The sequence below is a fragment of the Coregonus lavaretus genome, assembly GCF_964263955.1.
Source record: "Coregonus lavaretus genome assembly, chromosome: 8".
Classification (NCBI taxonomy): Eukaryota; Metazoa; Chordata; class Actinopteri; order Salmoniformes; family Salmonidae; genus Coregonus; species Coregonus lavaretus.
Genome location: NC_139995.1, coordinates 29,307,139 through 29,321,383, shown reverse-complemented (window position 1 = coordinate 29,321,383; position 14,245 = coordinate 29,307,139). Strand labels below are relative to the sequence as shown.

The 14,245-nt window shown below is 44.7% G+C and overlaps 1 protein-coding gene across 3 annotated transcripts in view; it reads left to right on the top strand.

Annotated features, from left to right (window-relative positions):
* The window catches only part of LOC311134232 (dual serine/threonine and tyrosine protein kinase), a 31,357-nt gene continuing 17,112 nt past the window's right edge, over positions 1-14,245 (top strand). For 2 of the 3 annotated variants that reach the window (XM_084167848.1, XM_084167850.1), the window contains exons 1-4: positions 1-1,234; positions 4,276-4,685; positions 13,260-13,766; positions 13,964-14,159. In XM_084167848.1, coding sequence (XP_084023974.1) covers positions 1,030-1,234; positions 4,276-4,685; positions 13,260-13,766; positions 13,964-14,159 — 1,318 coding nt within the window. In that variant the 5' untranslated portion in view covers positions 1-1,029. The remainder of the gene's footprint in view (positions 1,235-4,275; positions 4,686-13,259; positions 13,767-13,963; positions 14,160-14,245) is intronic. The other variant, XM_084167849.1, reaches the window with a different exon arrangement.

Below are 14,245 nucleotides of genomic sequence, written 5' to 3'. Positions count from 1 at the left end.
GAACTGTCTGTCTGTGTTTTATGAGAGTGCTGCTAAACTGTAACATGCCAAATGTTGATCTCCTTGAGTGATGGTAACAGTTTTTTTCTAGCATTAATGGAAGACTGAGGAGCGCAGCGACGGACATCTAATCTTTATCCTGCATCACAACTGTCTGTTGATAGAGAGCGAGTCTGTTTGTTTAGCTAGCTAACTAACCATCTCTTCCGTGGAATCTCGGATTAGAAAGCTAGCTAGATAGTTAATTTAGCACCAGTGGAAAAAGTTACTCGAGGGAGCTAACGACAACGTCGGCTGGGGTAATGGGTCTGCTGTCTTGAAACATATTAGCTTCGAATACGATGCCTGGCTTGCTGGCTAGGATAGGAACTGGATAGGAAGGTAAGTAAGGCTACTAGTACAGGAGCTAGCTAACGTTATCTATCTCAAATCACTGAGACACTGCTAGTTAGGGCTGGAAACAAGTTGGCAAGTTCGACAGCTAACGTTAGCTAAGACAGTCATTTGCTAGAGTACACTGCCGGTTATCAAACTAGCTATATGCCGTACAAAGTTAGTGTCATGCTATGTTTTGTTTATTTGTGGACAGCGACAATGTGATGCAGTGATTTTGCTACGGAATTCCCCACGGCAGTAACGTAGCCCGCTAGCACACTGCGATATCGCTTGCACAATCGGCCCTTTGAATTAACTGTGGACTTTTTGGACTGTTGATGTCTGTGAAATCCATGACACAGGGCACAACCTAGACGTCAAGTAAACAAACATTAGTGATACTGATGCAAATAGTTGAACAACAGTGGAAATCTGAATAAGTGAGACCAGAGAGAACTCACTGAAACTGAGCAGCAAATCACAGATTGACGCTCACTCCTTGCGCCCTTGTCCAATAACTTTCAATGGCAATTAAAACTTGAAGACTGGGTCCATCTACATACCATATTCGGTTGGAGATTCATAAGGTGTTAGAAGTAAAGAGAAGAACATTCTCCCATTTGTGCCTCATTTCAGACTCGAATACCTACTGCCATGGAGGGGGTAGGTGGGGGAAATTTGCAGAAAGTCACTCCTTTAGCTAGAGAATTATCCCGGATCTTCAACAGCTACAATAAACACTCCATACAACTGAAAAAGAATCTGAAGGAGACCAACGCATTTTTCCGGGAAATAAAACGCAACTACAGTAACGCCTGCGCATCGGCCGCCAGCTCGGAGGCAGCTGCTCTGGAGGCAGGTAAGAATGTAAACCTGTTCAAATTTGTTACCTATAATTACCGCTTTTCTCGGCATCATCACAACAGAATGTTCAGTAAAACTCCCACATTCCTCAGAAAACGTCATGCTTATTCAAACATGCATAGCTAACTAGACCATATTAAATGGTTAGGTTGTCACATCATGTCACACACACTTCAGTACTTGAGGTTACATTTATCCATGCAGCTACAGTACTAGCATTATAATATGCCTGCCACTGAAGGACCCTGTCTGATTCTTTTACATTCTACAGACTGCCTTCATTGAGAGCCACCACTCAACAAGTTTTGGAATGTGCTCATTGGTTCCAGTGTAAAACCCTATTAACTTTAGACAAGCCCCATAAACATATCAGACTCAAGCATAGGAATGTCTGTCATTCTATAATGAGTTTGAGTGGAAACTCTTCTGATTGTGGTCAAGCAGGACTGAATTAGGTACAGCAGACTCTGCACATCCCATAATGTTCCAATTAGGAATGTGCTGCTGACGTCAGGCAATTCCTGAAGGGCCACAGGTTTCTGACCTGTAATCCATTCATATACAGTGGTGGGATGGCATTAACAGGTGGATTGTTAATAGCTAAACTGTCTTCTGAATGGGAGTAATGAGGTAGTCTAAATTCCCCCACAGGAAAAAAAATGACTGTTCTTTGCCCGGAAAGAGATTTACTTGGCAACACATTGACGGTAGAAAATGCATTAAATAGGATTTAGAGGGAAAAATTAAGAGATTAGGGCCAGCTAAAGTCTTTCTCAACAGTATGACCTGACAAAAGGCACCCAGTATGCTGAGATTCCCGCTTAAGAAAGAACTGAGGCTAAAAATGTATGCACTCACTAACTGTAAGTCGCTCTGGATAAGAGCGTCTGCTAAATTACTAAAATGTAAAATGTAAAACGAAGCATGTACTGATGATGAATAACATATAAGTAGGTTATATATCCACTTGCTGTAAGCCATCCTCATTTCATCCTATTTTCAACTCTACACTAGTCACTGCACTAGTTAATTTGGGGATTGCCTGACTTCGAGATGTGTGCGGGCTGATGAGCAGAGTGTGAGTGTGATTCTCACATTCCTGTTTAGGAGATGTGAGTTCTTTTGAGCCACTGTCTAATAGGGCTGTCATTCAAGCCCAACCTTCCTGTCCACTAAGGTATGTTTGTGGGGTTAGTGTCTCCACTACACACATTTACACACACATTTACCAAGAATATTTAAACATCCTCAATCTAGTGCATCTAGAATGTAAAATTTCATGTGAAAGCAAATCTAACCTTATCCTTTCCATCAAGTAGGGCTATACATATCTTTCAGTCTAACAACAAACCACATAGTGGTTGTCATGCCAGATGACATGCTTCAAGCTCTAGTAACATGCTACAAAATGTGACCAGTCATCACTGAACGGAAAGTGCAGCTGTTTAGCCTAATTCCAAGTGGATGTTTTAGCCTATAGGCCTATTTTTATACAAAACCTTATGAGTGTTCGAATCCAGGCTCTGTCGTAGCCGGCCGCGACCGGGAGACCCATGGGGCGGCGCACAATTGGCCCAGCGTCGTCCAGGGTATGGGAGGGAATGGCCGGCAGGGATGTAGCTCAGTTGGTAGAGCATGGCGTTTGCAACGCCAGGGTTGTGGGTTTGATTCCCACGGGGGCCAGTATGAAAAAAAACAGTCACCGCCTTTAGAATCACACACACACACACACACACACACACACACACACACACACACACACACAGATGGTCTTTCTGGCCTCAATTAAAAACCTTATAAATGCCATAGTTGTGATAAAATGAGCTGCCACCTCTTAAGCAAGGTGTCATAAGTGAACTTGAATACAATACCAAATTAGATGTAGACAACAGTACAGTAGGTATCTTTTTAAAAATGAATTTACTGTGGTTCAATCATTCATTGTATTATAAAGCCTACTGCGTGCAAAATATTTTAGGCCAAACACCATGCAGAGAAATACCAGATTAACAGCTGCAGAGGAAACAGAGTGGCAGAGTGGAGAAAGAGGGAGTGAATATAATGGGTGGGGAGGGAAAAAGAGAACCAGAGTAGAGTAGTCCATTGCTGTCTTTGTCTGTTGTATAACTGCTTTAGACCGTGACTCCGCATCATGGAGGATTATGACCATTTCCTGTAATGAACTTAGGTTGAAGATGACAAAGGTTAAGACAACTGTATTCTAATATCCCATAACTCTTTGCAACAATGGGGAAGAATTCTAAACAATGGGACTAGCAATGCGAGCGAAAATTACTGGAAGGGAATCTTAGCAGTACAGAAAGTTTGCCATCAAAGTGGAAAATAAACACAATCATAGTGCATTTCAGCTAACTACTCAGCAAATACGTAGCATAACTGCTTTACTGTCATTCTAATCATTAAAACGTTTTTCTAATGATCTACAGCCACTTTACTACTTGATGTCCCGACAGCTGGTCACGTTTTCTATGCTAATCCTGTAGAATCAGCAACGGCGCTGGTCCAATTATTATTATTGTTATTTTTTGAATGCTCCCACATGGAATTATTATGTTGTCTTAACCTGTATATTTTCGACCTAGTGATGAACCAGGATGAATTGGTTGTGCTGTTAATATGGATTGCCACAGAGATGGGTCAGGACATAACAGACAAGGGCTTAAGGAGGGGCTTTGAAGTAAACACAATAGATTCTCCCTCAGGCCTTTCCTATGCCAGAGGTGCAGAGACAGAGAGATGCCAGACACCAGTTCACAACAGGTTGTTATTTCTCTATTGCAAGCCAATCCGTTGGAATTTGCACACATTCAAAGTGGGATGTTAGATGGTGTTATAACATTACATTGTATTATCAATTTATGCAGATTTTTACTAGGCCTAATACCTGAAGAAAAAGGCTTCTTCATTAACCCTCAGAAGGGAGAGGGACAACAGATCAAGCCCCCCCCCTGACCACCATTACTATTCCCTGTTCCCTTCTATACACCCACATGTTGTTGTCCCTTCTCTTCCTAGGCCAGCTGAGCTGCATCTCCTTCCCCCGGCATGAGGAGGAGTTCCTGCAAAGCAGCGTGGGCAGCGCCCCCTACGTCCTGGTACTTGGTCAGGACTGTGCCGCGCGTTACCAGCTGCTCAACTGCCTGCTGGGGGAGCGGCTCTTGCCCCTGGGGCCAGAGGCGGGCGAGGCCTGCGATGGCGTCCAGGGCACCGCCTGCAAGAGGAGGAAGCTGTGCTTCACCCACGGGCGCCAGACGCGACTTAGCCTAGCGTTGCCCGGCCAGTATGAGCTGGTGCACCAGCTGGCGGCCCACTGCGGGCGCTGGGATACGGTTCCCCGGGAGGACCTGGAGATCCAGGAGGAGTGTGAGGACCCCGCCCACAGGCTGGCCGAGCTGGAGATCACCCTGCACCACCCTCTGCTACAGGTATACACACACATACATTTGCATATGTGAGGAGGATTCCGATGGTGGGAGTCTTGTTGATGTATTTGCAATGTAAGCCTACACAAAGCACATAGTAACAGGAGAAATGGTCAAGGGTCCTTTTACTTATTGGTATGCTCATTGACGTTACAGCATTGATTTGATAAATGCCTGATTTGTTGGCGCGCTTGAGAGTGAGTCTTTGAGTTTTTGACTTTGATTGATGATACTGTCATCTCACTGATGATATGTTAGTTCTCTCTCTTATGGGAACTAGAAGGGTAGGCTTGTTTTTCGTCTTTCTCTCCAGGCTGGAAACATTACTCTCACACGTGGCTTAGCTGACACAAAGGTTACTGCACAGAGTAGATCAGTCCCCAGTTAGTCAGAGCTCTCCCTCTCTGGTGCCTGTGGCACCAGAGGACTAGTGGACTTACAGAGGACTAGTGGACTTGTCTACCAGGTGGACAGACATAGCCCATCTTGCTCGGCTGACTAACATGCCTTGGTGTGTGGATTGCACTGTGCTCGCTTGTTGTCACGTGCGGGTTGAGAAAAGTAGCACTTAATCCTTCAAACAAAGGCCTCGCTTAGCTGGTCGCCATGGAAGCCAGGCTCCAGACAGCCCTGAGACGTACGCGTTAGCGAGGCCCTGCCTGCACTGCTTTGTAGGCCGCCGCCCACCCCCACCTTACGTAATGGCCCTGGTCTGGTGCGATTCACATGACCGGGGCACATAAGGAAAAAAACTTCCCAAGTTAAACCCTTCACTGCGATGAGGAAGTTGCCATGGTTACGACTGGATCCTTCCCGCAGGGCACTATTTATTAGCCCATGTCATAGTTTGCCGCCTTTCAGTGTTTTGCCAAATTCATTATGATAGCAAGCTTATTATTTGGAGCACAAAAAGCTGATATCAGGTTGCCCTGTCCTTGGGTTTTGTCGTTTTTGTGTTAAATTGGCGAGGCAGGATTCTGAGTGTGAATGGAGTAGTGACGGCGCCAGTGTAAGTCAATATGTGATGACCTATGTGATTACTCACACATTAAATAAGTCTTATGAAGTGGTGCTCCCTTACCCATCTTATTTTTCCTGTTTTGTTTTCAGGTAGGCTAAACAGGGAGATATTGTTTACGCAATGATTAAAGAGACCTTACCTGAGAAGCTGTAAAATTCAGGCTGGTATGTAATGTTTCTGATGCTTGTCAACCTGATTCATCTTGTCATGATAATGCAAATGCATGTGCCAGGTTAGGTAGGCTAGGCTATGGTTTATTTAGTCAGAGCAGTAGTTCAGAGAGATGCACCCAGCTGCTGCTGTTTACTCAGGGGGGCTAGAGGCAGGCAGGCAGGGAAGCAGCTCTCAGCCAACTGTGACATTCACACAGCCATGGCAGAGTCAGAGCGCCCCGTTTTGGGAGGCCAGGAGATAAAAGGGTTAACTCTCTAATTACCTTCCCCTCCCCACCCCTGGGCTCCCCACTCCTCTTTTTCCCAAGTTAGCCACACAATGACACACATGACTGGGATAGTGCTAACCTATGTATGGATGCATTTCTCAGATAACCTCCCCGACATCAGTCTGCCACAAGTTCATATAGCCTAGAATGTCATGCTTGTTTTTTAACAATGGGTCGAGACATCTTTAGCATAGACTCTCCAAGAATGCTATTATTGGATCATACCATTTGAAGGGACAAACATTTATTAGGAACATTAGAAGTTCGAAAGCTTTTTAGATGTGTTTCTATATCTAGAGAATGTTTTCGACTGAGAAGAAACATCTATTGGTATGCAGATTGTGGGTTGCTACCGTCCATTATTGTCTGATATAGGGGTAAATCCATTTGAATTCAATCACTTTTTGACAGCCTCCCTTTATTATTATAATAATAATAATAATACTTTTGGGGGGGTGCTTATATTTGTCCTGTTACTCAGTGTGTAATGGAAATGTGTTTTTTTGCATATCCCAACTCCCCCTGAGACACCCGCAGGGAGTGGGGTCACAGCCAGGGTCGTCATTGTGGAGCAATTAGGGTTAAGTGCTTTGCTCAAGGGCACTGCAACAGATTTTTTCACCTTGTCGGCTCCGGTATTCGAACCAGCATCCTTTTTGATTTAAACAAAACTTTCCATACATGTTTGCCCATGAAAGAAGTGGTCAGAAAGTGACTTTTTGGACCTGAATGCCAAAATATTCAGGAGATAAAGGTGCTCAAAGTTGACCCGTTTTCCATACCCCACCATACTATGAGACATCCATGTCTTCATCACTGGAAAAGATAAACGGTTGAGTTTGATATCATTTAAAATCTTACAAACAGTGTTGTCAAACTATTTTATAATTTCTTTAATTTTATTTAAAAAAAAAATAAAGTTATGGAATTGTTTCACCTTTAACGTCATTATCTAAAAACTTGTAAACTCCGTTTTTTTTTCTTAATATTTGCACATGTAGCTTAGACCCTACTTTACATAATAAGAGGTTTTTTGTTTCACCTGCCATCGGTTGAGACACAACATGCTCTTGAATACAGTGTGGGTGTAATTTCAATCATAGAAATATAATTCATAGAATGGACCTATCCCGTTAGACCACTGCAGTTTAGCTGGCACACTATTGAAATACAAATGTAATTGACATGTAAACTTCTAATTACTACCACGAAGATGGCCGCCGGTCATGTCTATTCTATTATTTATATTTTCTATGATTTCAATAGGTTTCCTATGGAGGTTTGACAGTATAATTTAAAACAACAGATATTCCCATTCAAGTCAACATTCTCTGATGTGTGGACCTCCAACCATCTTTGAAATGTAAATGTTATTTCCATTTTAATAAATGTATCAGCCAAAACATGACACCCACCCTGTATTCAAGAGTATTTTGTGTCTGAACCGATGGCGGGCAAAACACAAAAACCTCAGATGACGGAATATACGGTTATGAGAATATGAAGAAAAAAATCTGAGTTTACGCGTTTTTAGATAGTTGACGTTTAAGGTTAAAAAATGCAATGTTTTATTAACATATTTTCAAAAAATTATAAAATAGTTTGACAACCCTGTTTGTAAGCTTTTAAATGATATCAATCTTAACTGTTAATATTTTCCAGTGATGAAGACATGGATGTCTCATGGTATGCAACATTTTAGCACCTTTATCTCTTTAATGTTTTGGCATTCAGGTCAAAAAAGTCACTTTCTGAGCACTTCTATAATGGGCAAATCTGTATAGAAGGTTTTGTTCAAATCAAAAGGGGTGCTGTCATTTTACCCATAGGGGTGATACAATATTCTTCAAAATATCCCATAGATATTCAGCTGTTGGACTACATTTGGAAATTGACTGCATTATGGCAATTCAAACATTCTATTTATGTTTGAATGGTTGTGAAGAAATGTTTGCAGGCTATCTTTGTTCTAAAGAGACTGCTCAGTTGGCCACAGCTCTTGTTACTTGGAGACAGGACTGACTGTCTCCTTTGTGTGGCTGTGTTAGTCATTTCTCTCTCTCTCTCTCTCTCTCTCTCTCTCTCTCTTACACTCTGCCCCCCCCCCCTCCCTTCCTCTTCCTCTTTCCCTCTCACGCTCTCTTGTTCTATTTCTGTGGCTGTTACTGTGTAATTCATCAAACGTGGAGTGAAAATGTTTTCTTGCTTAGTTTTCTGTTGCCCTCCCATACCCTTTCCCATGACCAGACAGGTCTGTGTGTGTTTGTGTTTATGGGGGATGGCACTGGCAGCACATACTACGTCTGAGTTTCCTGTCTCTGACTTTTCTCATTCGTCTATGTCCCAGTTAGAAAAACAATAATGTGACTGGTAGTAGTATATGTGGGAGCCAATTGGGACTGGAGAAATATTGTGTACTCCCCTGCACCCTGCATGTTTACTCAACCTAGGAATCTTTTTATTTAAAAAACGCCCTATTAACACATGTTGCTGTTTCCTTTTTTTCCCCCCTCTTTTCTTTGAAATCTTTTTTTATAAGCTTTTTTTAATTATACAGATAACACAGACAGAACAGGTAGAGGGCAAAACACACTTTGATCCCCTACCAAATCAACCCCCCCTGCCCCACCCCAAAACCAGACTTAAAGCATGCATGATATACAATTAGTAATATAATCAAAAAGTAAAAAAAAAAAAAAAGATATTATAAAACAAAAGTAAAAAAAATAGTTAAAATAGTGATACAAATTCTAATATGGGTTGGTTTATGGAGTTGTGAAATTAGCTGGGTCCATGTCTTCTACAAAGGATAGGAAAGGTTGCCAGATATTATAAAATGTAATTGCAGATCCCCTAACGGAGTAGCGTATTTTCTCTAGCTTGAGATGTTGCATAACTTCCTTTATTTAATGTTTAAAAGTAGGAGGAAACCGATCCTTCCACTTAAATAGTATAAGACGTCTAGCTAGAAGAGTAGTAAATGCCAGCATGTTGCCCATAGAACTGTTTAGACGGGCCTCCTGTGGTGCCACTCCGAAAATGCAATAAAGACAGAAGGTTCTATAGGTCTCTCCAGTATCTTAGAAAACGTCTCAAAAATTGATATCCAGAAATCTGTCAATTTCAGGCATGTCCAAAACATGTGCAATAAAGTAGCAGGAGCCCGCTTACATCGGTCACAAGTGGGATCTATTTCTGGTCTAATTTTGGATAATTTTGCCTTTGACCAATGCAGCCAATGAACTATTTTAAATTGAATTACAGTCTTAGACATATATATGAATAATGTATTCTCTGAAGCATACTCTGCCAAATTTCATCTGAAAGTTGTTCACCTAAATCCTCTTCCCGTTGGTTCTTAAGAGAGTTCAGGGAATCCAGATTATGCGAGTTTAATAACGTTGTCACGGTCGAGGTAAGGAGTAGACCAAGGCGCAGCGTGATGAACAAACATGACTTTAATTAGTTAAAGCACGAAACAAAACAAGAAACGACTCGTGACGTCCACGGTATCAATGACCGAACACGGAACAAAAACCCACAACCACAAAGGGAAAACATACAGTTTAAATATGGCTCCCAATCAGAGACAACCAGCCAACAGCTGACACTCGTTGCCTCTGATTGGGAGTCACTCAGGCAAACATAGAATACAACAAACTAGAATGAACACCAACATAGAAATACACACATAGAAATGAACACACCCTGGCTCAACATAATGAGTCCCAGAGCCAGGGTGTGACAGTACCCCCCCCTAAAGGCGCGGACTGCGACCGCGCCTCAACTAAACAAACCAGGGGAGGGCTGGGCGGGCATACCTCCTCGGCGGCGGTTCTGGCTCCGGCCTTGACCACCACCCTCCAATACACCCCCCATAGTGCCCCTGGTCCAGTCTGGCCCCGCCGGCTGGAGCAGGACTGGACTTAACAGGAGCGATCCTTACCAGGCTGTCGACTCGCACCCCTGGCTTGGTGCGTGGAGGAGGAACGGGCCTTACCAGGCTGACGACTCGCACCCCTGGCTTGGTGCGTGGAGGAGGGACGGGCCTTACCAGGCTGACGACGCGCACCCCTGGCTTTGTGCGTGGAGGAGGAACGGGCCTTACCAGGCTGACGACTCGCACCCCTGGCTTGGTGCGTGGAAGAGGGACGGGCCTTACCAGGCTGACGACTCGCACCCCTGGCTTGGTGCGTGGAAGAGGGACGGGCCTTACCAGGCTGACTTCTCGCACCCCTGGCTTAGTGCGAGTGGCAGGAACAGGCCGGACCGGGCTGGCGACGCGCACCGTAGGTTTGGTGCGTGGAGCAGGGACAGGCCGGGCTGGGCTGTCGACGCACACCGTAGGCTTGGTGCGTGGAGCAGGGACAGGCCGGGCTGGGCTGTCGACGCACACCGTAGGCTTGGTGCGTGGAGCAGGGACAGGCCGAACCGGGCTGTGGAGACGGATAGGAGGCCTGGAGTGAAGAGCGGCCACCACCCGTCCTGGCTGAATGCCTACCCTCACACACTCTGTGTGAGGCATCCGCACAGGACGTACAGGGCGGTGTACCCCTGGCCTGGTGGCCTTCTGGATCCGCCCCCTTTTCTACTCCGTCAGCCCCGTCGTCCATGCCGTGTGCCCCCCCCTAAAAAATTTCTGGGGTTGCCTCACGACCGTCCGACGACGACCCTGATCACGCCGTAGCTCCTCTCTACGGCGCGCCTCCACCGTCTCTTCTCCCGGCACTTCCTCCCATGTCCAGCCCAAGAGCTGCCCCTGGACACGCTGCTTGGTCGTTGCATGGTGGGTTTTTCTGTCACGGTCGAGGTAAGGAGTAGACCAAGGCGCAGCGTGATGAACAAACATGACTTTAATTAGTTAAAGCACGAAACAAAACAAGAAACGACTCGTGACGTCCACGGTATCAATGACCGAACACGGAACAAAAACCCACAACCACAAAGGGAAAACATACAGTTTAAATATGGCTCCCAATCAGAGACAACCAGCCAACAGCTGACACTCGTTGCCTCTGATTGGGAGTCACTCAGGCAAACATAGAATACAACAAACTAGAATGAACACCAACATAGAAATACACACATAGAAATGAACACACCCTGGCTCAACATAATGAGTCCCAGAGCCAGGGTGTGACAAACGTATAGATCAAGCATATGCCCCCTTTGATATAAGGGTTCACTTTAAAAAATATAATCTAGAAGGGAGGTAGGTGGGCATGATGGGAAGTGACTAGAGTATGAAGATACAAAACTACGCAATTGTAGGTATCTAAAGAAATGGGATCTAAGAATATTGAACTTTTGTACTAACTGTTCAAAAGATGCAAAATCCATATCAATGTACAAGTCGTTCAGTGAGGAGATCTCTTTTCCAGACCAGATATGAAACGCCCTGTCTACTGTTTCCTTTATTTTGGCAGTTACCTGTAGGTGTTTTATTTTTCCACAACATTTATATACAGTTGAAGTCGGAAGTTTACATACACTTAGGTTTTCAACCACTCCACTAATTTCTGGTTAATTTCCAAACTATCGTTTTGGCAAGTCGGTTAGGACATCTACTTTGTGCATGACACAAGCAATTTTTCCAACAATTGTTTACAGACAGATTATTTCACTTATAATTCACTGTATCACAATTCCAGTGGGTCAGAAGTTTACATACACTAAATTGTCATGGCTTTAGAAGCTTCTGATAGGCTAATTGAAATCATTTGAGTCAATTGGAGGTGTACCTGTGGATGTATTTCAAGGCCTACCTTCAAACTCAGTGCCTCTTTGCTTGACATCATAGAAAAATCAAAAGAAATCAGCCAAGACCTCAGAGAAATTTGTAGACCTCCACAAGTCTGGTTCATTGTTGGGAGCAATTTCCAAACACCTGAAGGTACCACGTTCATCTGTACAAACAATAGTACGCAAGTATAAACACCATGGGACCACGCAGCCGTCATACTGCTCAGGAAGGAGACGCGTTCTGTCTCCTAGAGATGAATGTACTTTGGTGCGACAAGTGCAAATCAATCCCAGAACAACAGCAAAGGACCTTGTGAAGATGCTGGAGGAAACTGGTAAAAAAGTATCTATATCCACAGTAAAACATGTCCTATATCGACATAACCTGAAAGGCCACGCAGCAAGGAAGAAGCCACTGCTCCAAAACCGCCATAAAAAAGCCAGACAACGGTTTGCAACTGCACATGGGGACAAAGATCTTACTTTTTGGAGAAATGTCCTCTGGTCTGATGAAACAAAAATAGAACTGTTTGGCCATAATGACCATCGTTATGTTTGGAGGAAAAAGGGAGTGCTTGCAAGCCAAAGAACACCATCCCAACCATGAAGCATGGGGTAGCAGCATCATGCTGTGGGGGTGCTTTGCTGCAGGAGGGACTGGTGCACTTCACAAAATAGATTGCATCATGAGGAAGGAAAATGATGTGGATATATTGAAGCAACACCTCAAGACATCAGTCAGGAAGTTAAAGCTTGGTCGCAAATGGGTCTTCCAAATGGACAATGACCCCAAGCATACTTCCAAAATTGTGGCAAAATGGCTTAAGGACAACAAAGTCAAGATATTGGAGTGGCAATCACAAAGCCCTGACCTCAATCCTATAGAACATTTGTAGGCAGAACTGAAAAAGCGTGTGTGAGCAAGGAGGCCTACAAACCTGACTCAGTTAAACCAGCTCTGTCAGGAGGAATGGGCTAAAATTCACCCAACTTATTGTGGGAAGCTTGTGGAAGGCTACCCAAAACGTTTGACCCAAGTTAAACAATTTAAAGGCAATGCTACCAAATACTAATTGAGTGTATGTAAACTTCTGACCCACTGGGAATGTGATGAAAGAAATAAAAGCTGAAATAAATCATTCTCTCTACTATTATTCTGACATTTCACATTCTTAAAATAAAGTGGTGATCCTAACTGACCTAAGACAGGGAATTTTTACTAAGATTAAATGTCAGGAATTGTGAAAAACTGAGTTTAAATGTATTTGGCTAAGGTGTATGTAAACTTCCGACTTCAACTGTAAGTGTCGTTGAGCTGATGAGTGCTGCTATGACCATTTCAATGATAAAAGTATATTCCCTGCTCTGTCAGGAGGCGAAAATCATGGTGGTGCCGTGCCCCAGTGTCCAGCCCATCGAGGAGGCCCTGGAGGACTGTACGCGTAACGTGGTTCCCATCATGCTCTACGCCCTCAACCAGGACTCCCTCACTGCTGAGCAGGTGGCTGAGCTAATGAAAGTCAAAGAGATGCTCATCTTCCCCATTTGCTTCGTCCGTATCCCTGCCACCCCACCCGAGGCCTCCCCCGAGCCCAGCCGGCGCCTGGAGAAGGAGAAGGAGAGGGAGAGGAGCCCCCTCTACAAGCAGCTGCTGTCCCTGGGCTTCCTCAGCACTCCGGTGGGAAACTGCTCCTGCGGAGCCCCCTCCCAGACACCCAGCCCGGCCGTCAAGCCCCAGAGCGTCCTGGGGGAGGCCTTTGAGAGGCTGCACCGCCTCCTGGTGCCCTTCGCCCGCCAAGTGCTCCACAACCAGCAGGTGGAGGTTGCTAACCTGCTTAACGGGGTCCACTGCCGCTGCCTTGACCTCTTCATCAACCAGGTCAGTAGGGGGGCGGCTGTGTCTGTGGGAAATAATCAACCAATCAATTAGCTAATCAAATAAAATCTGTATAGCGTCACAAAATGTATAACAGAAACTTGTTTAATTTGAAGGCATGACTACAGTAGGGAGACATTACTCTGACTATGTAGTGGTAGTGGTGGCAGATGGACTTTTCCTCCTCTCCCTGGTTGCAGGCATTTGACATGCAGAGGGACCTGCAGATCACGCCGCGGCGGCTGGAGTACACACGGGAGAAGGAGGGCGAGCTGTTCACCTCCCTGATGGCCATCGCCAACCGCAAGCAGGAGGAGATGAAAGAGATGATCGTGGAGACGCTGAGCAGCATGAAGGAGCAGCTGCTGGAGGACGCTGCCAACCTGGAGTTCACAGGTACACTGCCTGTCACAGGCCACAAGGTCAAAGGTCAAAACTAAAGACTGATACTGTAAAATGTCTCTGAGATCATCGCATACTAT